Source organism: Halictus rubicundus, chromosome 1, assembly GCF_050948215.1.
Source record: "Halictus rubicundus isolate RS-2024b chromosome 1, iyHalRubi1_principal, whole genome shotgun sequence".
NCBI lineage: Eukaryota > Metazoa > Arthropoda > Insecta > Hymenoptera > Halictidae > Halictus > Halictus rubicundus.
Genome location: NC_135149.1, coordinates 16,461,429 through 16,485,077, shown reverse-complemented (window position 1 = coordinate 16,485,077; position 23,649 = coordinate 16,461,429). Strand labels below are relative to the sequence as shown.

General features: G+C 48.3%; 3 protein-coding genes across 5 annotated transcripts in view; 1 reads left to right on the top strand and 2 right to left on the bottom strand.

Annotated features, from left to right (window-relative positions):
- Positions 1-8: 8 nt before the first annotated feature.
- Positions 9-3,204, bottom strand: LOC143355653 (uncharacterized). Of its 2 annotated transcripts, XM_076790690.1 has the most exons (12): positions 2,422-3,204; positions 2,315-2,364; positions 2,018-2,254; positions 1,801-1,944; positions 1,563-1,742; positions 1,297-1,374; positions 1,056-1,225; positions 935-1,002; positions 747-864; positions 575-684; positions 373-519; positions 9-312 (listed from the first exon to the last, which is right to left on the bottom strand). In XM_076790690.1, exons 3-12 carry the CDS (start codon positions 2,047-2,049, stop codon positions 274-276), a joined length of 1,086 nt encoding a protein of 361 aa, XP_076646805.1. In that variant the 5' UTR covers positions 2,050-2,254; positions 2,315-2,364; positions 2,422-3,204; the 3' UTR covers positions 9-273. The 2 variants fall into 2 exon arrangements, with proteins under 2 accessions (XP_076646805.1, XP_076646814.1); XM_076790699.1 differs by having other exon boundaries at positions 2,315-3,204.
- Positions 3,205-4,455: 1,251 nt separating this feature from the next.
- LOC143355415 (LHFPL tetraspan subfamily member 2a protein-like) lies at positions 4,456-19,214 on the top strand. The gene is made up of 5 exons (XM_076790203.1): positions 4,456-4,797; positions 16,339-16,516; positions 16,600-16,872; positions 17,074-17,187; positions 17,297-19,214. The coding sequence occupies exons 2-5, from the start codon at positions 16,384-16,386 to the stop codon at positions 17,437-17,439; spliced, it is 663 nt and encodes a 220-aa protein (XP_076646318.1). The 5' UTR covers positions 4,456-4,797; positions 16,339-16,383; the 3' UTR covers positions 17,440-19,214.
- The window catches only part of LOC143355285 (uncharacterized), a 43,229-nt gene continuing 37,862 nt past the window's right edge, over positions 18,283-23,649 (bottom strand). For both annotated transcript variants that reach the window (XM_076789995.1, XM_076790003.1), the window contains exon 14: positions 18,283-20,827. In XM_076789995.1, coding sequence (XP_076646110.1) covers positions 20,594-20,827 — 234 coding nt within the window. In that variant the 3' untranslated portion in view covers positions 18,283-20,593. The remainder of the gene's footprint in view (positions 20,828-23,649) is intronic.

Here is a 23,649-nt window from a genome sequence, read left to right as displayed (position 1 = left end):
CTGTCCGCCGCGTGACAAGCCTGGCTCCGTGATCGGGTTGCAGGTCAAGGGTTCACCGATAAGAGCTTTCGCGACGTGATTCGAGGTCGCGTCATTAGCTCGTTTTTACCCTCGATCAATTTCACCGATCATCTCGCTTTTTTTATTCTCTCGCGTTCTGTTGCCCGCTCGAAATACTCGATCTCGGTCAAATCTGAGTTGTTTATGCTTTTTATTCTCGTTGCATTATGAGTCAGCTATTCTGTGCTACAAACGTTCTGATGTACGAGAGATTCAATTCTTGCTCGAATTGTCCGCGCCATTTTCAGAGGCCTAGAGGAATGACCAATCGTTCAAAAATGGTCAGAGACGATTAGAGACTAGAGAAGGTACCTTGATCTTTTCGCGCAAGATTTCGCTCTCCGGAGGCACAAAGTCCTGGAACGCTTCGTTCGATATAGCACCGCCGTTCCTTCTGTTCTCCAAAAGTTCCTCGAGCACAGTCCAATTCGCCTCATCCTCCGTCTCAAAGTTTCCTCCCTGAGAATAAGGGAGTTCAGAAACAATTTTTGTTAAGCCTCGAGTGCTCGTTTACCTCTAGAACGACGTGCAATAGTCCCGTGCTCGTATCTCCGAGTAGCAAGAAGTTTTGATAGTACAAGCACTTTATCAGATCTCTCAGAGTGTACTTAGTGAGGTAATTATCTATGTAGGAATGGGGCCTGTTAATGCCTTGTGAAACTCGGTTTCAGATGGGAAGTAATTACAGCTTAAGTCCAGGTATTGCAAGCATAAGTTCCCAATCGAGACCAGCATGCCGTTGATGGGGTAGCATTCGGTTCTGAAGGGGTGATTTTTTTCGCAATCCTCGGGCACTTTCTTTTTCTGAAAATCCCGATAATTAACGACTGCTCATCTTACTTTAAAGGAACTGTCTAACGATTCTAATTGTTACTTGCGCGGATTCTAGATCCCGAACAACGCTTCCTGTCCTCAGACCTTGCATCGACATATCTATGCTAGCTGAAAATAATCTTATTATAATTGGGCGCCTCTATGGTTTAGATTGATCGTACATTTTTTGGATCGCCTGGATGAATTTCGAACCAATCGTGATTTATTGTTCTTTTTTAATGCTTCTTCTACGGAATCATTAGATTGTTTAGATAACAATTCTTCGGCTATCGCTAATTCCTCGAATTTCCTGCGACGAAGATCCACGACCTCCTCGTGTGTCAACGTTGTTCTAATCAAAGTTACAAATTAATTCGGATGATCTGTATCACGAGGGATTTAGGTTCAAGTAATTCTACGTACATCTTAAGTTCCCTAATTATTAACCATGCACCGTCGTCGCATATTCTGTTCGCAACTAAGCTGAGACTCCTCAAAGACCTGTGTCAATCGTCGGTCTTTTTTAAATAATATGCAGTCTCAACTGGGCGCAGAGGAAGTGCAATAAACTGGGTCGCGATAGCGCGATAACATATTTAATATATTCATACATGGCGTAATTTTATAAAATAACTTGAGAGAGAGAAAGAGACTTGCAAGCAGAGAAGAATAGAATTGAATAAATTTACCTGTTGGTACGAAGCATGGAGCCCAGGTAAGCTGCTCCGTTGCACGTGATACGGTTGTTCGACAAGCTCAGACTAATTAATTTAGGGCCGTTCGGCGGATCTCGATATTGCAATTCGTTTGCGATCTTTTTCGCTCCCTCGTCGGATATTTGGCAGTGTCTCAGTGTCAGGAATTGCAATCTGGACACGAGCTTGCATTCGATTGATTTGCGAAGAAACAATTCCATGGGAAACTTACTTTCCAGCAGGCTGACAAAGCAGATGGAAGTTCTCCTGAGCGTTCGGATTCATGTCGAGATTCAGATCCCGAAGACATCCGATGTTCGTCAACATCTCTGCGATCTGCATCACGCCGAACGCGTTTATGCGACAATCTGGCAGACTACGAGAAAAAAGAATCGCAGAGAAAATTTGTTCGGCTCTATCCGTAAAGGGGAGAGAAGACGATGGGTTACTTGAGAACCGTGATGGCGTTGTACTTCTGCATCGTCGAGTTCAGTGCATCGAGGACGCATATCGACACCTCGCGACGTGCAATCCGACCGAAAGGAACGCACAACTATTTATTAAGACAACGGAATCGTTAGAATCGAGAATAAAAATACTCATCTCTGCTTTCGATCATCTTTGGAGCATCTTGCTTTTTGCCTTCGTATGTTAGATAGAAGATGGAGGTCGGTGCATCCTCGGTACTTGAAAACGAAAAAAGGTTTTATTCTTTTGACAATTTTGCAGCCGAAAGAAATCGTTACCTTTGCTCGGACGAGGTCCTAAGTAGTCGAAAATCCACGGCGCTTTTCACCTAACAATTTCAAGCGATTAGTCAAGAATTATAATACTGCTGGCTGAAAGCACTCACTACTAGTCGAGGCAGAGGTAAGACATTGTACTCCTCGCAATACTTCAAGAATTCGGTCGCAAAGTTCTCCCTGGAGGTCCTGGCGGTTTCGCCGACTGGAAACCACAAAAATGTAATCTGCATCGAGTATTATCCACACTTGATAGCTCACCTACTACCGAAGGAACTCTGTCTCTGATCGAAGCGCTGTATTTGCTCTTTCTATCCATTATTTATTATTTACTTAGAAGGTTATGGTAACCTGAACATCAAACAACCTGTCGATCACCGCAAACAAATGAAAAGCGTTGCAACAATGCAATTTTCTGTGCGCTCTCCGCTATCTTATCTCGTCCACGCTCTTATTGACACTCCCATGAAAGGGGACACGACGCGAGCAATAAATCCACAAGAGCCCCGGCGCCAACGCACCCCATAGTCCTTCTAAACACACCATAAGCCGACTACCCCCATGGTGGCTGTAACAGGACACCGAGAGGATGCCAGATCGACGAAACAAGGGAAACAGCTTCGGAAAATGTATTGAACGATTTCTGGCAGTACGAAAGGCCCCGATGCGGCTAATGGGATGCGTCAGGATCACGTGGGATTAAATTCGTGAGGCTGTCTCGAAGAGGGTGATTACCGAAACGCTTTGTAATCGCGTGTAAGCCCCGACGGTGCTAACAGACTGTTCCCTATTTCTGCTCCCGCGGAGAAACAGCATTGTCGTTGGTGTCTGCTCGATTCAACCGGCTCGTGCATCTCGCTATTTGCCGAAACGAGATCGAAACGTGACCAGATCACCACGGAAATCGCGCGGCGCGCCGCACTGTGGGCCAGATCGAGGAATTAGCTGTTCACAAAGATTTTAGCATTGTTTCAAGATTTAAAGGCATAGCAAAGGAGGTCATTAGATTCGTCTCGACGTAAACTATTAGGAGGACCCATAAGTAATCAATTATTTTGAAATGTAAAACAAACTTTGTAGTAAGTACAAGTTTTTATTTCTTAATTTATTGTATAATCTCCATCATTATCAAGGACAGTTTGCCATCTTTCCTGCAAATTTTCAACCCCCCCCCCCTTATAGAAATCCAGGGTTCGTGAAGGAAAATATGACTCAAGGTGCCTCCTTATATCTTCTATAAAAGTAAATGTTTTATCTCTTAAATAATGCTCCAGAGATCTAAAAAGATGATAGTCAGAGGGAGCAATATCCGGTGAGTACGGGGGTGCGGTAAAATTTCCCATTGCAATTCTTTGATTTTTTCCCGAGTGAGTTTCGCTGTATCGTCCATTTCGATGTATTGTCCATTTGCAGTATTACACCTTTTCTGTGGACTAAAGATTCCCTCTTTTTCAATAGTTCTGAATACAGGTGTCAACAACTCAAAGTGAATTATGCCAGATTCTCTTAATGTCGAGAGATTTAGTGTTCGTATCGAAAAAAAGGCTCTGGACAGACGTAGCAAAGACATGTACAAACACAGTGGTATGCATTTTTAATTGATTACTTAATTATTTAAGACGTAAAATGTCTAGAAAAAAAGCCACAGTATGCAATGGCGAATATGATTCTCGGAAGGTACAAACGCCGCTATTTTATTACAGGGTTGTAAAAAAAATTATACTTTTTAGAATATTTTGATCGGTACAGAACTAAAGGCAAAACAAATTCTTTTCAAATAATTGATTACTTATGGGTACCACTAATATATGGAACTCAAAAGATATCCTTTACCAATGATAGAAAACTTTGAAGATTTTCTTTCGTTTACTAGGCATTGTTATTTCAATAAATTATAAACATTAAATCTTAGTACACAAGATATACTCTCAATATAGACAAATACTATTCATTTGAAACAGAAATAGACACATAATATTAAATAGGATATCAATAAGAAAGGAGGTAATAAATGCTTGTGTTCTGATCACAATTTTTAATAAATCTCGTTAATTTCACCGTTTTTTGAATGTCATGGACATTTAAGAAGCAACATGCATTCGATAAACATCGATGTGAGCAAGTTGCTTTTCTATCAAATGAACAGCTAATTTTCCTCGATCTGGACTACAGTGCGCCGCCAGCAGGTCTGCCGGTCTTCGTGTGGTATAGCGTTCGAGCTGCGATATAGCGGCGATTCCGAGCTGCTTCGAGTTCAGTCGAGCTCGACGCTTTGACCGCGCAGCTTCGAGCGAACGAACGTTCTCTGTCGCGAATCGTTGACAGCGCGATCTCCTGACAGTTCCGTTCGCGATCCACTATCGGTTAACAGGACATTTCAGTGAGAGAGAGAGAGAGAGAGAGAGAAAGAGAGAGATAGAGAGAATCATTTCCGAGCTGGGTTCCACGCGTTTCGAGAGACGGTAAGTCGGGAGTGTCGATCGGAGGTGGGTGACACTGTATTTTAATGTTTTCCCCCGACGCGTTGGTTCGGCATCTTCTCGATATTCCTGTTCGGCTCCCTCTCGTCTCCAGAGAGAAACGTGCGAACAATAGAGCCGAGGGTCTTTTGCAATGCAAAGGGGTATTGTCAGTGGGCCCCGCAAATGGCACGCGTGCTTTCTTAATGTCAGCGCGGTTGACGGGTCGACGCGACGCGGTGCAACGCACTTGCTGCTGCCATCTCCGTGCGCGCGTTAGTTAAAAATGCGCGAGTAATTGAAACTGCTTTCTTCCGTCACGGTGTAGCTTACTGGAACATTGCCAGAGAAGCATATATAAGCTGTCAATGAACCTCTCAATCGAATTTACGTTTAAAATTGTCCTCGACCAACCGAGATAATTGATTCAACTCGTTGCACACGGAGACTCGACTCGAGCGCATTTGTTTATTTATCGTTTTTCAAGCACTATATGGTTGCTAGCAATGTTTGAAAAGTTCTATTTGCGGTTCGAGGGAGCGAGAAAACATCGTAGGCCACGTTACGTGCTCCTCTTCTTCCGTCGCCCGTGAGACCGGCCCGGTCAATTGCATTAATTTACGACTGTTTACATCGCGGAGCCAGGGTGTCCCATAAAGCCGGACCCACCACCATGAATTATGCATCGCAGGGTGGTTTCCTTTCTCGATTTCTTTCGTTCGGCCCCGGGATCGAGCGGCAGGAACCGAACGCGGTCGCCGTTGCGTCACGATTCGACGAAATCGTTCTCCGATCACGCTTCAAAACCAGAGAAACTCTGGCTGGAGATGACACGGCCGCCTTCCCACCGTCGCGTCGGAGTACTAAATTGAGATAAATTACGGTTTTAATGAAAGCGCCAGGGCTGCGATTAATTAACCGTTCTCCCGGCAGAAGGGTTTTTGCACACGTCTGCTAGACTCTCTTCTTCCGTTCGAACTCGAAGTTTCAGCAAGCGAAACAAGACCAACAGGTTGAATCGCGGCAAGATATTCGTTTGAAATGCGGTCGATAAGCGGTTCGACATCGTGTCTGCTGCCGGTGAAACGAGATAGCGAGCTGACGAGCGTGTTTCGCGACGCGGTGTCGAATGTTTCATTCATAGCCGCGACAACTGTGCGCCGAATCAGCCGTTCGGCTAACCCGGAGGGCGGAAACGCAATTATACCTTTTCGGATTAGCTTCTCCGTTGACGAGGAGTATCTCTAAGCCGATTGATTCCGGAACACCGAAGTTCGCGCGATGACTTTTTCGGCGGGCAGCTTTCGACGCTCGTTCCCGATCGCTTTCGATTTAATAGGCGCCGGTCCCCGCGGCCGTAAACCTCGAAACTCGGAGATCTGGTTACGATCGCGAGCCACGAGGGTCTTACAACCTCGAAGGATCCTGTCCCCTTGACGCCACGACTATGACAGTTATTACGCGATGGACCAAACGATCCCTGGCATTTGTACGATGCAGTAACGCTGCGCTCGCGCGGGGACACGTTCTCACGGACGACCAACGTAGTAATTCATTGGTAGTGGTAAAACCGTTCAATCTGCGACCAGACCGGACGAGTCCGAAGACTCGTTCGAGGACTCGTCGCGCGAACCTCCAGGAAACGCAAGCCGGGAACTCTGAGTGGTCCTGGACCGTGGAATATCTTTGATTCCGCACTATTTTCGTGCCATATTCCATCGCGAAAAGATTTCTTCCGCGTTCGAGGAATTAAAAGAACCTGTTCCGGGCGTTTAACGTCGATTCGTATTCCTTGGAATTCGAGTCCTGCCATGGGGTGGGGAACCAGCGACGTTTCTGGACTATAGGAAGCATCAATTTGCACGATTCGCCTATATCTTGTCGGATTCCATAACGAAGATTTCCGGATTGGAACCGGAATTCTCTTTTCTAAGACGTTCTGAACAGTGAAGAAGTTGTAATCACTGTGACCGTAAAATAGATCACAAAGAGTTAAATGCCTAGCTAGAAACTGTACATTCGCCGTAGACCTTTCTCTTGACAAATACAGTGATTTCTCTATATACGTCGCCAAGGCCTAGATGATAAACGTCGCGCAATTATCCGAGATCCCGGACGCCAAGGACTGTAAACATAAACACACGGCTCGGGTATGTCTCCTGGACGATACACGATGCTGGCAACACCCGTGTTGTTGACATATATCGAGAATTCACTGTAATACCTTCGCTGTACGTTATGGAAACAAAGCAATCGCAGTTTGAACAGGGATGAGAAAATCTTTGGAGAGCGGTCGCGCCCAGATGGGAAACGGTAATAGCGTCGCGCTCAGGACAATATCGTCGCGCGATTAGGAGCCGCGCGAGGCGTAATCGCGGCGCGGTGTGTCGAAAGCGGCGCTCGATCGGTAGTATCTTCCTCGGAGCGCGTGCACGTTGGATGACTCCTCGCTGTGTACATACAGAAGCCGGTTCGGAATTGCCGGAGGCGAAGCGTACGTTGCATACGCGCCGGTGTTGTTGTACATGTGTGTTCGAGAACGCGGCGACACCCGTGTGTCCACGGCGCGAGGCTGATATCGAAATACTATCGCTTCCCACGCGAGAAGGAGCCTCGATTCTGTCCGCCTCCTCGGCGTGCCTTCGCCTCGATTCACGTTCACGTGCGTGCGTAAAAGCCGCCTTATTGGGAAACTTTAATGGCTAGATCCAGCGCCGTCGCGGCTATATGTCCAGCATACTTTATGCTTTCCTCCATACTTGTGCCGCGATTCATATCGCTGCGACGAATACACTGCTCAGGATTCGGTAACGAGGACCTTACCGAGGTCTCTGGCATCTCTGGACGCTAATCCGGGGCGGAACGGTCGCGCTAGGCTCGGTTATACTCCCTCGAGCTCTGCTACGTCTGTGGTTCTACGCTCCTAGTATCTGCAAAAATAAAAGAAAATTGTTAGGGCGGATAGAAGGCGTCGCAAAGTGGAGGATTCGGTGATAGGAGCCTTTCGCGACATCTCCGGGTCTTTTAGACGCTAATCCGGGGCGGAACGGTCGCGCTAGGCTCGATTATACTCACTCGAGCTCTGCTTCATCTGTGGTTCTACGCTCCGAGTATCTGCAAAACTAAAAAAAGACTTTTAGGGCGAATAGGAGCCGGTGATAGAAGACATCTTCGCGACATCTCCGGGTCTTTTAGACGCTAATCCAGGGCACAAGGGATATTCCGAGCACGGTTATGTTCGAGGTACCTCCGAAAGTAGAAAGAGTCCACAATCGATGGGCAACGCGGAATCGTTCGCGGAGTTGAATCGAGTTTGCCTCCAACTGGCAGGCGGCTCGCCCGTAAATTCAGCTTGTCCTTTTTCGACGGGGGAGATTCGGCTTCTTTTTTCCGTGGTACGTACCTAACGAAGGAATGCGGGCGACTCGCGCAGCACGAGAACGGGAGAGAGATCCTCGAACAAAAGGGGTCCACCACCGATTTCTGTCGACAGATACCGCGCGATACACGTCGTTCCCGATCAACGCCCGACCGCAAACTGGGCCATGCTTCGATGAATTTTCTCGATACCGGCGGTAATTAGTGTCGACGCGTCTCTAATTGACCTGCTCGATGGGTCCCGCTACTTTTATGACCGGGCCGCTTATCTCAATTACGAGGGTACAAACAAACAAACTACCTGGGAAATGCTCCACGGACATATTTGTTTACGAGCCGCTCTTAACAATTTATCTGCCGGAACTGTACATTAACACGTTGAGTACCACGTCACCCATATGTGGGTGACGGAATTATTTGTGCAGGTTTTAACCAGTTAGCTGTTGCGACCTCTTTGGAAAATGTGTACCTAAATTGAATCGTAAAAATGAACCGAATAGCTGTTTCGACGAGTATACTCGTCATAACACAAAATATTGCCATTTCTTCATGACGAGTCTACTCGTCCAAAACAGCTAACTGGTTAAAATGAATTTTTACGTTGATATTCATTGTACCAAACTTGATTAGGATATATAATGTGCAAGAAAGTTGGAGGACTACTCAGTACCATACATTTAATTTTTTTCAATTTTTATTTCATTAAATAACTTATTTTGATTTTATGGAATTTTGGGGGTTTCTAGTTTGGCGATCAAAGTGTTAATAGGATTTCCAATAATTGTGCTGTACCAAAAGGAAGCTTAACAATTTTATGAAGCAGTCAAAACATTAGAAGAAGCTACAACCTATGAAACGTATTAAGAACAATATAAATAAAAACATATTTCTATTTCGCTTCAGTTTGTAGCAGTTCGGGTAAAACATTTTTAATTCGCATACCGATCCTCTGTCCAATAATAATTCTAAGCAAAACTATTGGATTGTGTTACTGGGAACTGTGTCGTAGGTTCACGATTGAAATTGCTGCAGGATCTGTTAAGAACTCCTTAGCCATGTGCCAGAGAGTTTGGAAAAATAGCAAATAATCGCCGGCAGATAATGCGTTAATGGTATCGTGAACACAATCTGATCGGCGATTCCCGTGCGGGTCGCCGGTGATTCGTCGCGGCGCATTTTAATTGAGATCCGTCGGCGGAGCGTTGAACGATGCGAGACGCGCGACTCGAATTCTTGATAAAACGCAAGCGGTCTCCGCTTTTTCGACGCGTTTTCCTCGAAACGGGGGGAAGCAGCCTGTTCCCCGGCATACCTAAACAGCGTCCAACGTTTAAGCAACGCGTTCTGCGCGCGTTACGCCGGCTTTCCTCTGAAAGCGGAGGCGACCGGTCAAAGGTTAATTGATATTCGAGGTGTCCAAGGTGCCCTTTAAGCGACGCTAACGCACCGATTGCATCTCGCCGGTGCGTTTCAACTTCCCGAGGTTTACGGGAACCCGTGAACCAGACTCGAACCGAGAAATCGAGAGTCCTCGCGATTCCTTCGGCGGAATAGAGATCGCAACGACGACGGCGACGCGACGGCCTCGCGCGTGCACGGTGCATTCTAATCCGAGGACCGGCTGCGCTCGTACCGAGAAACAGCTGCCTCCGTGGCCATCTCGGCGATCTGCAATGGATTTGTAATCGCTGTTTAATGCATTTCCAGGGAATCCGGGGGAACGAACCGATCCCCTTTCCTCGGAATCGTCGGTAATTTCGTTTCTCGCTGCGAAAATCTGCGAAGCGTTTCCGCGATACCACCGATTTATCAAGGCGGGTTCATGGCACCCGCGTCAGACGGCTGCTTATCGCAATTTTCAGGAAACGATGCCCACTCGCAGACGTCCACCGATGAAACATTCTATTCTGGTGACTCAATTATCAATTTTTTAAATGCGCCTTCCGAGTCCCTTCTATGACAAAGTCAGGATCCAAATTCCCATGGATCACTAAAAATCACTACTCTACACCACTTTATAAAAATAACGAGTATGTGTCTATTCAAATTTTTATAATATATTCCCGAAGAAATAAATTTCTCGGAGAATGGTTGCATTCTAGTGTCAAATAAATTACAATATTTGATTCTGCGGGACGTTTTGGGATGGTAATTGGGCGGTCAATGCCAACGTCTCGCTGATTGGCCCCAGATGCTCGCGAAGCGTCATCGAAGCGGCGGAAAGAAATGCAACGGTCGGTCGCCGCGCCGGGGCGTGCTGACGAGCAACGATCGCGAAATTCGTCGTATAATTCATTTGTCATTTTCCGTTGGGCACAGAGGCGGCATTAAGATTCCGGGACGCAGCCGCAGGCCGCAGGCCGCGTTCGCGCGCGTATGCCAACGACTTTCGCGGACGCGTGTGCAATGCGCGCTCGCGCACACGTACCCTCGTTTCTACCAACACACACGTGTCGAGAAACCAATTTATATTTATGATGTATCGAGGCTCGATGACACAGCGACTGGCTATGCTGGTCTCGGGACCAGCCGGGACTAGCAGGAGAGGAAACGAAGGAGGAGCACGTGTGCGCGAGGCAGAGAGACTATGGCAACCGCGAAGCGAATGAAAAGCGTCGACGGCGGCCGTTCTTAATTTCTAGAATCTGGTCGATGGCGACGCAGGGCTAGGCGAATCGAGGAAACCGACCGGGGCGTTAACTTAATCGAGGTTGACAGTGTCAATAACCGTGACTCGAGTGTCGTCGAGAGTGGTTTAGGGTTGGTCGGAGATCTAAGCAGCTGGGAACTTTTGGTTGAACTTCCATTAGCGCGTTGAGTACTACAGTCTTAAAAATCATATACAATCAAGGTGATTCGTTGAACGAATTAAAAATCACTCTAAGAATACTCAGTCAGCTTTCTGCAGATCGCAACTGAATTTGCTACAGTCGATATATTAACGTAAAATTTCTGTCTGCGATTTTTGGTAGACGCGGCGCTGTAAGTGTTAAGAAAGACGAATCATTGCGAATCAGTCGATATCGATAAATTGCACAGCGGTATTCCGATCGATAATTGGACCAGGTGTTAAAAGGTTTCTTGACCTTTCTGGACCACGAGATTGCTATCACTGGGACCGGATAAGACTTGCCTATCTAAGGATCGATGCAAACAGAAGTGTTTGAAAATTTCGAGCCGCAGGAATAGCACGAGAAGCAGATAGAAACCCGGAAAGGCTATGAAGTTGTACGAGTATTCCAAGCGTGAATCGATGGAGGCGCCGGACGAAGGGCCAGGAGACGCGTAGCCGGAGCGCGCGGCGCGGCGATCAGCGATTATCTTAATTGCCGGGCCTAGCTGGATGCGCCGGGAATCACCGTTAAGCTGGTCTCGTCTTTTGCTCGTGGTACCTTAATTATCCCGGCGGTCGTTCCACTGGAAAGGCGACCTAGCGACGAACTGTTATCACGGACCGTCGTTCGATAGGATTCCGCCTGGCTCGGAAGCGATTCCGCAACAGCATGACGCTTCCTGTTGATCGGATCGATGTATACACGGATCGTTAACCTTTCGGGCCCTCTATTCTGTCGACGAAAGGTTCGCGCATCCAGGAACTCGTCGCGCAACCTTTCCCGTATTCGATATGGCCCGCGAGGCATTGCCATGGCCCCGGAGACATTGAGAGCCACGAGGCCACGCCCTCGAGGGCATTCTAATCACAGGAAGCAACGAAATAATGCACTCTCAGGACACTCTGCATGGAGAGAACGACGCAACCATGCTCTTTGGAACACTCCAAGCGAAACCACGCCCTCGAGGGCACTTCAAATACAGAGACCAATTAAACCACGCCTTTTACGGCACTCTAAATAAAAAGTGCAGCGAAGCCACTCCCTCGGGGCACATTCATCGCAGAGAATAATGAAACTACAACCTTCAGGGCACTCTAAACACAGCGAACTCCACAATCGCGACTCTATACTTTTCATAGACCCAATCGAAGGTACCTCGAAGCGTCGAGGATGTAGAATTTCCATGTCGACAGCATAGTGGCAATCTGCTGAAACCGCAGAGCGTTGAAGAGAGAATTTCTCGTGAAGGAGAATTGGATTTTTTAGAAGCGAGAGGCCCCGATTCGAGGAACACCTCGGAGGTTTTTATAGGGAATACGTTCAGCGAGGAACGCAACGCGCAGCCCCATCGAAAGAGATTCATGGCGGATAGGCGTGGCTGTTCTCGGAACGCGGATCGTTCTTCGAAACTGTAAATCAGCCCGGTGAATAAAAGCGATTTTAGCGCTCGATGATTCGAACGATAAAAAGTTGTAACGCGAGTGGAAACGATACACTGTCGGCCGAACGAGAGTTGCGGAGCGTTCTCCTCTCGCGTCGATCGTCGGAGGGGATCGAGAGCGTAATCGCTTTCCCAAAAATGTTTAATCGGCCGCGGGATGGTCGCCCTCGATCGTCCCGAAATCACGATAAATTACCGTCGGATAAAGTCGACGGCGTGGAGCAAAGAAGAAAAATGAAGGAAGAGCAGAAGGTGAGTCCGGGAGGATCTTCTTCGGGGGAGATAGAGGAGACGCGAGACAAGAGAGAGAGAGAGAGAGAGAGAGAGAGAGAGAGAGCTCGGAGAAGAAACAGGGGAGCACCTGTCCGACAGCTGTCTCACAGATGGCCCGCATAGTCGCCGCGGGATTATGCAACGAGTAGGTGTCTCGAGTTTCTGAAATCGAACGCCGATTATTTCGCTCGCGGATTCCGGCTACCCTCGTTCAACCCCTTGCCACCTACCAGATCGAGCCAGACTCGATTGTAACACCTACTATATTCGTATGCTATTCACTTGCTACTTAACAGATCAATTGAAATCTAACAGAGACTTCAAATCTTCAAGGGACTTGCGGAAGCATTCGAGTCGGAACAAAGTGGACACAGCTTTCTGAGATTTGTCAAATCGTCAGACCCATGGAATGAGATGTCGGCTCAAGAAATTGTAGCGCAAAGGGTTCATGCGTCTCCTAAGAGAGTAGCTGTCTTGTTACCGTTCCGCGTAATCGAGGATAAAGCATCGGCGGGTGGGAACGCCAGAAATAGACCGCAATGCGAGCGTAACCGGGAGGATCGGTTGCATCTGGAGCGGAAGGGTTTCGCAGGAGGATAGGACGGCTGTTGGGAATCCTGGAGCAGCAGGCTCTCCCTCCTCGGGAAATGAAGGAGGCTCGTAAAGCGGTGGCCGCCACTGGCCGGAAACGTGTGATTTGAATTTACGAGCGTGGAGTTCGCACTGGCCGTCGACTTACGCCCTTCTGATAACGAGCTGCCGGACAGAGGACCCATTGCTGGATGACTAATGGTCGGGGCTTCTCGCACGCGGCTGCCACCGGGACAGACGGGGAGGAGAGATATCGCATTCCGCGAGGAAGTCGAGGAAGAGGTTCGCGGACCGTCTGGAAACGTCTCCCGAGGACGTCTGCAGAGGTTTACCGAGGCTTTGGCATTGTTTAACGTTGGAGACGGTCGCCGAAACATTAATCCCCTATCTGATGACACCGGGAGTCAGACTCGCGACGGAGATCTCAATCAGAATCTGATAAATGTGTCTTTTTTTCTAGGAAATTAACATGAAACGTAGTGCAAGCGTTGCGTTACATGGCGAAGAGGCAGAGTCGGAAGAATCGAAAATCCGTCCACGATCCGCTCACCGAATCAAACTTTGGGAATTAATTCAGCGAGGGGACCGAGACAATAGGCTGCGGGCATACATGAGCAAGGCGTGGCAGGCCGCAACAATGAGCGCCCGATTCGAGCGAAAGAAAACTAAAAAAAAAAGAAAAGAAAGCGAGTTGGACGTCGAACGGCAGTCGGCCTACGCGCGAGCTTTGACCGGTCTTATCTCGTCGGTCCTCCTTCGAAAGACCAGTGGGACCGCGGTTTACGAACCGTTTGCGGTCCACGGTGCTCCCTTGCTTCTATTACAGAGTTTCGCTACAATTGAGTTCGCTTATATGTAGCTTTACTAATCTATTTAGAACAGTTGCGAAATGCTACAACAATAGTAGATCAGTAACTGTAACTGTCGAGTCTGGCTCGATATACGTAGCAACAGAAAGGGTTAACGTCTCGCGATAAAACGAAACCGCTCGGCGTTCTCGTCTTTCTCTCCGTCGCGGCACGGCGAGGCGACAGATGTTCAACGTCCGATGGAAATGGTCTTCGGCTTCCGGGGTGACGGTGCGCCCCGACCATGACGAATCCACGTTTCCGGTAGCCGTGATTCGTTCGATTCGAGCGAGACAGAGCAAACACAAACAGCGATTACACGCGGCGATCCTAAGCAAACCGAGCGTCAAGTGGTCGCTCGAGGAGGTCGCGCGCGCAAGAAACTATAAAAATAAGACCGGCAGATGTACAGCGTGGAGCGAATTTAATTAGACCTCGCTGCTCCCCGAGGGCGTTGCCATTATTATTCGGCGTGCCTACCGAGCGGACGCGACTACTTTGTCAATCGAACCGCGTTCGGAGGCTCAATCTACTCGTCCTGACTATCGGATCGTGCGCAGCCTTTTCTACTTAACGTTATCGACGGCCCTTGCCCATAATACATCTGCTTCGAAACAAAACAGCAGGATGTTTAACAGGAATAAATTCATTCGAGTCCTACGAAATAATTTGTAAGGGTTTCGAAAGATTTCGCTGCTCACCCCAGCAATAAATCTCTTCGGAAAGGATCGTCTCTCTACGTCCGCAGACCCCGAAAATATAGCGATCCATCGATCGTCCACGTGGCGGCGACTTCAAAGCGTTCATCAGGCGCGAACGAACAAGATCTATTAAGCGAGACGACAATCCGAAGCGTCTATTCCGGGCAAGGGTTACAATATTTGCATAAAAATCCTCCGAAAAATTCCTGCGCTCCCCACGACCATAAATAGAAGACCCAATCGAATCGAGTTGACTTTTTAGACCCGAGGACCGCGAGATATAGTGGTCCAGCGATTCGCCACGTCGCGCGTCGCGGCGACATCAAAGCGGACTCGTTGGTCTGGCGCGAAGGAATGGAAGCGATTATGTCTGCGGGCTTAAAGAAGATCGAAAATCTGGCGAAGAGAGGGAGAGAGACAGAGAGAAAGAGAGGGAAGGAGCAGGGGCCATCGTTCACAAAGTCCCAAAGTTAGTCCGCATCTAAACTTAGAAGCGAAAATAGGTCAGTTTTGAGGGAGGGGCACGCGTTTCCGATCGATCTACCGGGCCTGGGTCGGTGCACGCGGCGAGTCGACCGAGGGTCGACGGGAATGGACCTAATTAGAACCATGAGTCACGTCTTTGATCGAATGGTAAAGGGTTCCTTCTCCAAATAATTGCGACAACGAGCAATGGACTTGTCCGCTGATAGCATCTTCGAGGAAATATTAGATCATCTCACAAGTCGTGTGTCGCTCTTCGACCACTCGCATTTACCGTTCCGATTCCGTTTTAAAAGAATGGGGTTTTACGACTTCTAGCTCAACTGGAGTTGAATTCACAAAGCGAGGATGTACAGGAAGAAGTTAGAAATATGACGTAAACAAAACACGGAGGTTTACGTATGCGAGACGCGATAAGAAACGACACGGCTGATGGGATGACCTAATATCTTCCACATAAACGCGCGCGGTGGTCTCGTGGGCCTCGGAGGAGGTGCAGGCGGCGTAGAGAGGCTGACAGAGCAGAGTAAACCGGTGTCAAGCTGAGGATAAGCACGAGGCCCTATCCAGAAGAGAATTCGAATCAATAATTCGTAAACAACTGTTCGCAATCGAATGTTCCGTCACGCCGGCGAAAGAGGCGCGTGACTGTTTCCTTAACGTTGCGAAGAAAGGGGCGCTTTGTTGGCCCGCGCGTTTTACGATTCCCATGAAATCGGAGGGAAAAATCGGAACCGGTAACGCGAGAGGTAGGCGCGCTTTTATGTTACGACTTCGCTTTTAATGCTGGTTCGCGGGAAGGGGCCGTGCTTCACGGGTTTCCCCGAAATATATGTGAGTCGCGTTTATTCTCGCTCGGTTGGCCGAGCCCTGGCCAGCTCGATCATCGAATCGTCGACTCTGTTGGCTTGCTGACTCTTCCGCGTTTTCTGAGACCTGGAAAATACGTTTCTGTACGCAAACCAACGACTGAAAACGGCAGTTTAAAGAGAGTTTGTAATTTCCTGCGGTTGTTTCAGGGGACACTGAGCTCAAAGGATGGCATAGATCCATAGATCGGCAGCATGTGCTATGTGATAGTCACTGGTCGCAGTTTGCTGTGGACGCTGCTGTCCCTGACGGCGTTGATGGCGGTCCTTTCGGGTCTGATCACCCCGAAATGGCTGATGGGGATGCCGCAGGTGGTTAAAGACGCGAGTAAGCATTTTCGACGCGCCTCTGAAACAGAGAACTATGTTAGTCGAGGTGATCGTTTCTTGGAACTTGTGTCTTGATGTCAGGAAACGGGTCGGAGGTTTACATCCCGACAGTTGGGGTGTTCAATCGCTGCACCAGGCTCCATGGGAGAACTCACTGCGGGAATTTCAACGTGGACGGGTTCGCCACGACTTCCAGCGTGTTTCCAGGATGCTGGAAAGCCTGCTACTTCTTCATGGCCCTTGGGCTAGCGGTCATGTCGATCACGGTGTTCGCGGCTTTGATCGGATGCTGCGTACAGAGCATTGGGAGAAAGAGTATCTTCAACTTGGCCGGGGTGGCTCAGGTGATTGCAGGTAATGGTGGTTAACTACTGACCGGAAACTGCACCTACTCTATAAAATCCGCAATCTACATACGACCTAACATAATCACTAAAAAGAGAAATCGATTCCTGTTTGGTGTGATTCCTGTGTTGCGATTAATGCAAACGATTTTCATATTGCATAAACACTTATTTCCGCGGTTCAGTAATCTATCTTTTCCGTTGATGGCAGGAATATCGTACATATTGGGGATGATTCTGTATCCTGCCGGCTGGGGAGCGGAGAGGGTGCAGAGGATTTGCGGGCCCGAGGCGGACGCTTTCTACCTCGCTGATTGCAATCTCGGTGAGACCACGGTTTCTTGGTGCTCGAGTAAAAATCGAGCGACACGAAGGATGACGGACACCCTACCCTTGTTAGTCGCGCAAAAGATTTAGGCCCGGAATGTTTGCAGGTTGGGCGTTCTACAGCGCTTTGGCGGGGGTGGGACTCACCTTCGTCTGCGCGGTGATCAGCGGCCAGGCAGAGAAGTCCACGGCCAGCGACAAGGTCCAGGACAAGATGAACGAGGGCAAGACCTTGATCTGTCTCGCGTGAAACGGGGCTGATTCTCGGGGAACGAGAAGAGGACGATTCCCTCGGTTCTCTGCCTCGCGGGAGGAACGAGGGAACTACAAGGGACCAAGCTCGGAACTCAACGACGATCCTCGCGACGTGGTCGCCGATCCCCGATCTCGATCGAGTACTTATCGCGAGAGAAAGACCGTCACTTTTGTAATCTGTCTTTTTTACGCATCGAACGCTCGTAGTATAAATAAGGTTACGATAAAGGAAAAGGATTGGCTCTTCTTTCTCCCTTGATCCTTCTTCAGGCTTGCCGCGCTGATATTGTTTCTTGTTTTTTTTTTTTTTTATTAATTCATTGAGAACAAGTGTATGGACATCTTACTAGTATCTAATCAATAAATAATCGCAACTGTTTAACCGCGTAAAAAAAGGGATGGGAACGCTTTCGACGATCGACGCGACAGATTCCCGTCGAATCGTTCCCGAACGATAAGTAAAAAAATGTTCCGATTCCTGTCGTTCTCTTCTTCGCCCCTTCGACGAACAGAACCGAACGATTCCGACGAGTCATCGGTTTTTTTCGGGGGAATCGAGGGGAACGCTACGTCCCGAAATACCATGATTCCTTTAAGATCATCCTTCATTGCCGTAGGACAATTTATTAAGAACAACACGCCGTCGGTAAATCATAGATTTTCGAAAATTCTCAAACATATCTTTCGATAAAAACGAGTCATAGTACCTCGGAACGTAGCTGGGCGAAAGGAATAGTCATCGTGTGGTCATGGCGATTTGCATCCTCGTACACCTTTGGATCGATCTGTTGAGAAGTTCGGCGGCGCGCGGCCTTTACGAAGAAAAGAAGCAGCGGCGGGGGCTGTTAAGTGTATAAATTACCGGGTGGATCAAGAAGCCAAGGCCCTGAACACGGAATATACAAGTAAAATACACAGAGACAACTCGGACGAGCGGGAAACGAAACGAGTTGAACTAATCGAGTCGCGAGAGACGCGGAGATGTAATTTCTGCGGATCACCTGCTTCTCTCCGCTGTCATTGCTCTCTCTCTTTCCTTCTCTCTCTCTCTCTCTCTCTCGCATTTATGTACAATTTCGGTCGGAAAACCAAGAACTTCGCTGTTACAATACTTTGACTGTCACTGTGTACCATCGTGCGCTGGTTCGAAACGCGGTTCTGGCTGAGCAAAGATAAAAAATGAATATAAAAATTTTTGATGATGTTTGTTGGCAGAAACAGGTACTAGGCTGTTGCATACGAAAGGTCCGAACGTGCAACTTGTTTTAATCAAGAAATACAATTATAGCCTGAAGATTGATTGATTTACTATTTTAAGGTACGAAGCTAAATTTTCTTTTCGACTATGAGTGAAAGAACAGAAATTTGCTCGGCTAGAATCGCAAGTTGTACCAGCGTGCATCGTCGCGAGATTCGCTTTCTCCCGGACAAAACAAATGCCGAATAAACAATAGCAACGAACGGATCGGCTCGTCGGAGAAATAAATAATTGTGCAAAAAGATCCGCCGTTCCTGTCCTCACCCATCGATGAGAGAACGCTGTGTGCGCTTGGTCTACGCCAAGGTGGAGCGCGCAAAACGGGAACAAAGCGATCCCTGCTCCCGGATCGATGAATCAGGCCGAGACGAGAGCGTTCGTTCGTTTCGCTCTGGTCGTGTCGAATGGCCGGCTGTGTCAGTCGATTTATGTACACGCGTATAAATTAATCAAGGCACCGAGGGAATCAACAGTCAATAAATAACGCGGGCCGCCGGAACACGACGCCACGAGGACTCCTTGAAAAACGCGCACGGGAACACGGACACGCGGGACACGCGGCCGGCTGATCGCGTGCTATTTGGTTACGCGAGCTCTAATTTACACCTGCTGACACCTGTCTAGCTATTCCTTAAACTTAACGGGGCGCGAGTCTAACGCTACCGCGCGTCGGGGGCTTTTTTTTTCTAACTCCAGAGACCGTTTCTCTCTACGGGAATGTCGACTTGGTCACACACGATTAGGACACTCGAAAGCTTTTCGTCTCTGTCTGCTCGCTTTCGCGACAATCATCGCTGCTCCGTACAAAGCAGCTTCGGGGTTCAAACACGAGTAACATTAGGCGACGCGGGCAATTAAAGTAATAGGAATCTTTCCATCGCGATCGATTAGGCGTGCTGTGTAGGCTGCGCAGCGACGGCGATCGTCGATCGTTTTTTCTGTCTACGCGATTTACCGTACAAATATAACTTGCTCTGAGATAGAATTCTCTGGTAGTGCTGTCCAAGTGGCGTTCTTCTTTCTCTTCTCTTCTCTCTCTCTCTCTCTCTCTCTCTCTCTCTCTCTCTCTCTCTCTCTCTCTCCTTGTACAAAAATTCTATTGACAAGAGACAGTCTGTCTCTCCGTACCGTTTCCCTGATCTATCATTTAGGATCTACGATCCTCTCCGACGGAAACGGTCGTTCCGTTTCGCGAACCAAATACTAGATATATCGTACAAAGTCGAACGACAGCGTAAATCGTATATAAAACGTAACAAGAAGATTAGCACGAAACATCACAGCGTGTACATCGAGCGGGACCGCGGGGCGAACGAAGGTGTGTGTGTAGTGTGTGTGTAATAAAAAAATACGAATCGTCGAAGATCAATCGAGAACGCTGAGAAAACCTCGATCTCTAAGCATCCGTACAAGAGTCTCCATTGAATCTGCGCTGTCTTCGCTGCTGGGCGACGGACGCTCGACCCTGTCGACGTACAGGGTGCTCGGCAATAGAAGAGACGGAAGATTTAAGGATGCGAAAAGGATGATAACAAAATTGCGATTTCGGCTCCGGTTTCAAGTCATTAAAGGTGTTAATCGACTAGTTCCAAGTCTTTTCCCACCTATTGCCAGACGCCCCGTATGCGACGCGCGTTTGATTGTAGTAGAAGCGATTATCGGTGCTATACCGGACGCGCGATTCTCGCGGTTTTGCGTAACGAGGAGGTAACCGAGAAGACAGGAGAATCGCGCGTCGGTTTCCATTGGGCTGGTCCATCCGGAGAGGACCAACGAAAATGCAGAAGAATTGGCGCGCGTTTTTTGATCCGGCTCTCTATCTCTCTTTCTCCGCGGCGCTGCGCCGATCAGTATCCAACGGGCTGCTCGCGCGCGCTTCGACTTCTTATCGTTACGTGTCCGGAGCAAAGATCTTGACGGTATTCTCGGAATTCTGCGCGTTCGAGCGCATCGCCCGCCTCCGTTCCTCGATCAGCTGCCGGCGCGCCTGCTCCCTCGCCTCTCTCGCCTTCTTGTTCGCCTCGCTGTTAGCCGTCGCCTTCGGCTTGTGGATCGGCGCCACGCGACGCTTCGTCGCGTTACCGTTCTGCGCTCCGACGCTTCCAGACTTCTTCTCCGGCACGGTCTACAAAATTTTCACGGTTAAATACCCTGGAATCGGACTGCACAGCTGCGTCTACAAGTCAGGAAGCGGGAGGAGTGGTCGTTGATCCTTTTCGCAGAAGGAATTTAGCCCCCCGGGAATCGAGACTAAAATTGATCGTAGCCTGTCTTTCTAAACAAAAGATTCTAAGTCCGAAGATCAGCGTTTTTTAGAAAAAGATGTTTAAACACAAATGTTTAACACTTCGAGTGCCACGCGTCTCCCAAATTGGGAGAACGGTATTCCTTGGACTTTCAGCATTACAAATCCTAACATATCAAGTTTCATTTCATTCCATGCATTACTTTGATCTTATGGTATTTCTGAGGCTGCCAGAACGACAGTCGGAGTGTTCGAAGACGAGAGAAAGGTTCAACGATCGCTATGAGAGAGTGAAGAAGAGGTACTTAACAACAGAGGAATTTGCTCTCAGGATGGGATCCTCCAAAATCTTCAGGACACTCATTCATCGCCAACAAAATGCACTGTCTCTCTCGCTACGATAATGAAAGGAATAGGATACCCCAGAACACATTTATTCCACGAAGGTACATAGCGATCAGGTCGAAGGTTTAATAATGGTACATGAACCTTGGGTCCAGGAAGGGATCGTAGCACGAGGCGATTTTCAGGAGGATGAAGAGAAGACTGAGGAGACCGTACACGTACAAATACAACGATAATCTGCACAAAGTGCGATTCGACTTCAAAAAGGCCATGATTCGTTTCAGTCTGGGCGAGAACGCGGTGTTTGAGGTGTTCGATCGGACTTCGAGATCGTTCAAGAGGAGACGGGCGGAGTTCAGGTTGTCCAGGCACCGGGAAACCTGTAGTTCTCTTCTCAGTGGAAGGTGGTCGTCGAGATCGAAGGATCTGATGTCCTTGCGAGTCTCCTGAGCGCGGAGAACCGTGAAGTCCGACCGCACGTGGTGGGAAATGTCCAGGATCATGCTCGCGTTCAATTTCGAGGAGTCCAGCCTCCTCGCGATCAGACCGTAGCTGAACTTCTTGATGCTCAGATGATTTTCTAGACCAGAGTGGCTCTTCTCTGGAGCCAGGATTGCGGGACTGGTCGAGTCGAAAGACATTAGCGTGGACAGGATCCTCTCTATCCCGGGATTCTTGTTCGACCATTGATCAACGTTGTTAGCGACGTTGCTGGGGTCGAGAGACAATTTGTTTGTATCCATTGCTAAAGGAACGAGCGAGGTCTGCACAGAAAGATTCTTCGCGGACCTAGCAATTTCTTTGACTAATGATAGATCCGGTCTCGGGACGTTTTCTTCCGAAAACGAGGGTCTTGTCCCGCGAGAAATGAGTTTCTTCGGCTTCTCCTGTTGGCTATTCACCCGTTTCCTTTTTCTGTCGTAGAGCCTCATTCGCTTCAGTTTCTCCGACTTATTATTCATGGTCCACGACGAGCTAGCACGATTCCGGCCGTTGTATACTTGCCTCAACTGACGCAGGGTCTCATAGTTCAGAGGAACGAAGGGCTTCGAGTCACTGAGCTTCCAAATGACGGAAGGCTCAGAACCCACCAGTCTCTGTTCCTCGTCTTCTGGTGGGTCCTTCTCTTCCTTCCTTTTTGTAAGATCCTTTGCTCTCCGTTTGATTCTATTCCATAGATTCTTTGGTTTTTCTTCAACCTTCTTCGGAGGGTCCTTTGCTATCTGCTCGACTCTCTTCGGAGGATGTTGCGCCTCGATTTTATTTGGTAAATCCTTCGCCTCCTTTTTCTTCTCAATTACGTTGCGATGCTCTTTTAATAAATTGGATCTCCGAGGTTCTACTTTATTCTTCAGAGAATCGACGTTCGACCATACCTCGTCCACAGCAGTGAAGTTAGACGTACGAGGATTCTTTTGTTGCGCCTCCGAGGCTTTTTTATCAAGACTGGTCTTCGTTTTGACGGTCTGAGGCTTCGTTTGGCTAGCAGGCAAAGGTTTCCCGATCTTCTTCTGCATTGCAAGTGACGCTTTCCTGTTTGAACTTCCGGTTTCGAATTTCACGGGCTCTTTGAAGGCGTTCCCAACTGTTTTATTCGGTTTCATCGAGTCTCTACTGTTCATCGAGAAAGTAACACTACGAGTGAGCTTCCTAATATTTTTACTGGCGTCGGTTTGTGCGGCTGGTGGTGTCAGGGAACGAGGTTTGGATTTATTGACAGTAGTCTTTTCGTCGTTCTGCTTTCCAACAGAAGCTGGCCGAAAATTTCTAGGCTTACACCGATCAACGGGTTTCACTGGGCTTTTGACACAGTTGTTCTTTGGAGATCGCGATCTTGCTTTTCTGTAGTTATTCGCTATCGTTTCCCAATTCGACCGTCTTCCCACGGGACTCGAAGACTTGGCCATAGGTGGGGAAATCGATCTCACGTCTTCGACATGCGCATCGTTCAAGTCGTAAAATACCGCGTCCAAGTACTTCTCGGTCTTCATAATCGTCTCCGAGACGTTATTTTCTATTCTCCGTGGCTCTGGATCCAAGATCTTTGTCTCATTCGATGGATCGATTCTGTTCGAATCTTTTTTGAACAGTACCTCGAACTTTAAGGGATTTTTCTTTGAAAACGGCTCAGGAATACTCTTCTCGCAGAATTTCTTAGTATGAAGCAAACTGAAGGACACTCGATGCGGGTCTTCGAACGGAAATGGTTGCAGGTCCGGTTGCAGCACGTTCACGTAATTAACGATATACGGGGTTTGCGCATTTAGCGTTTCTCTTTCGGGAAGTTGGATATTACTGTCGAAAAAGCAGGGGCTATAGTCTCTGTAATCCATGCCGCCATGTTCAAAGTAGACTTC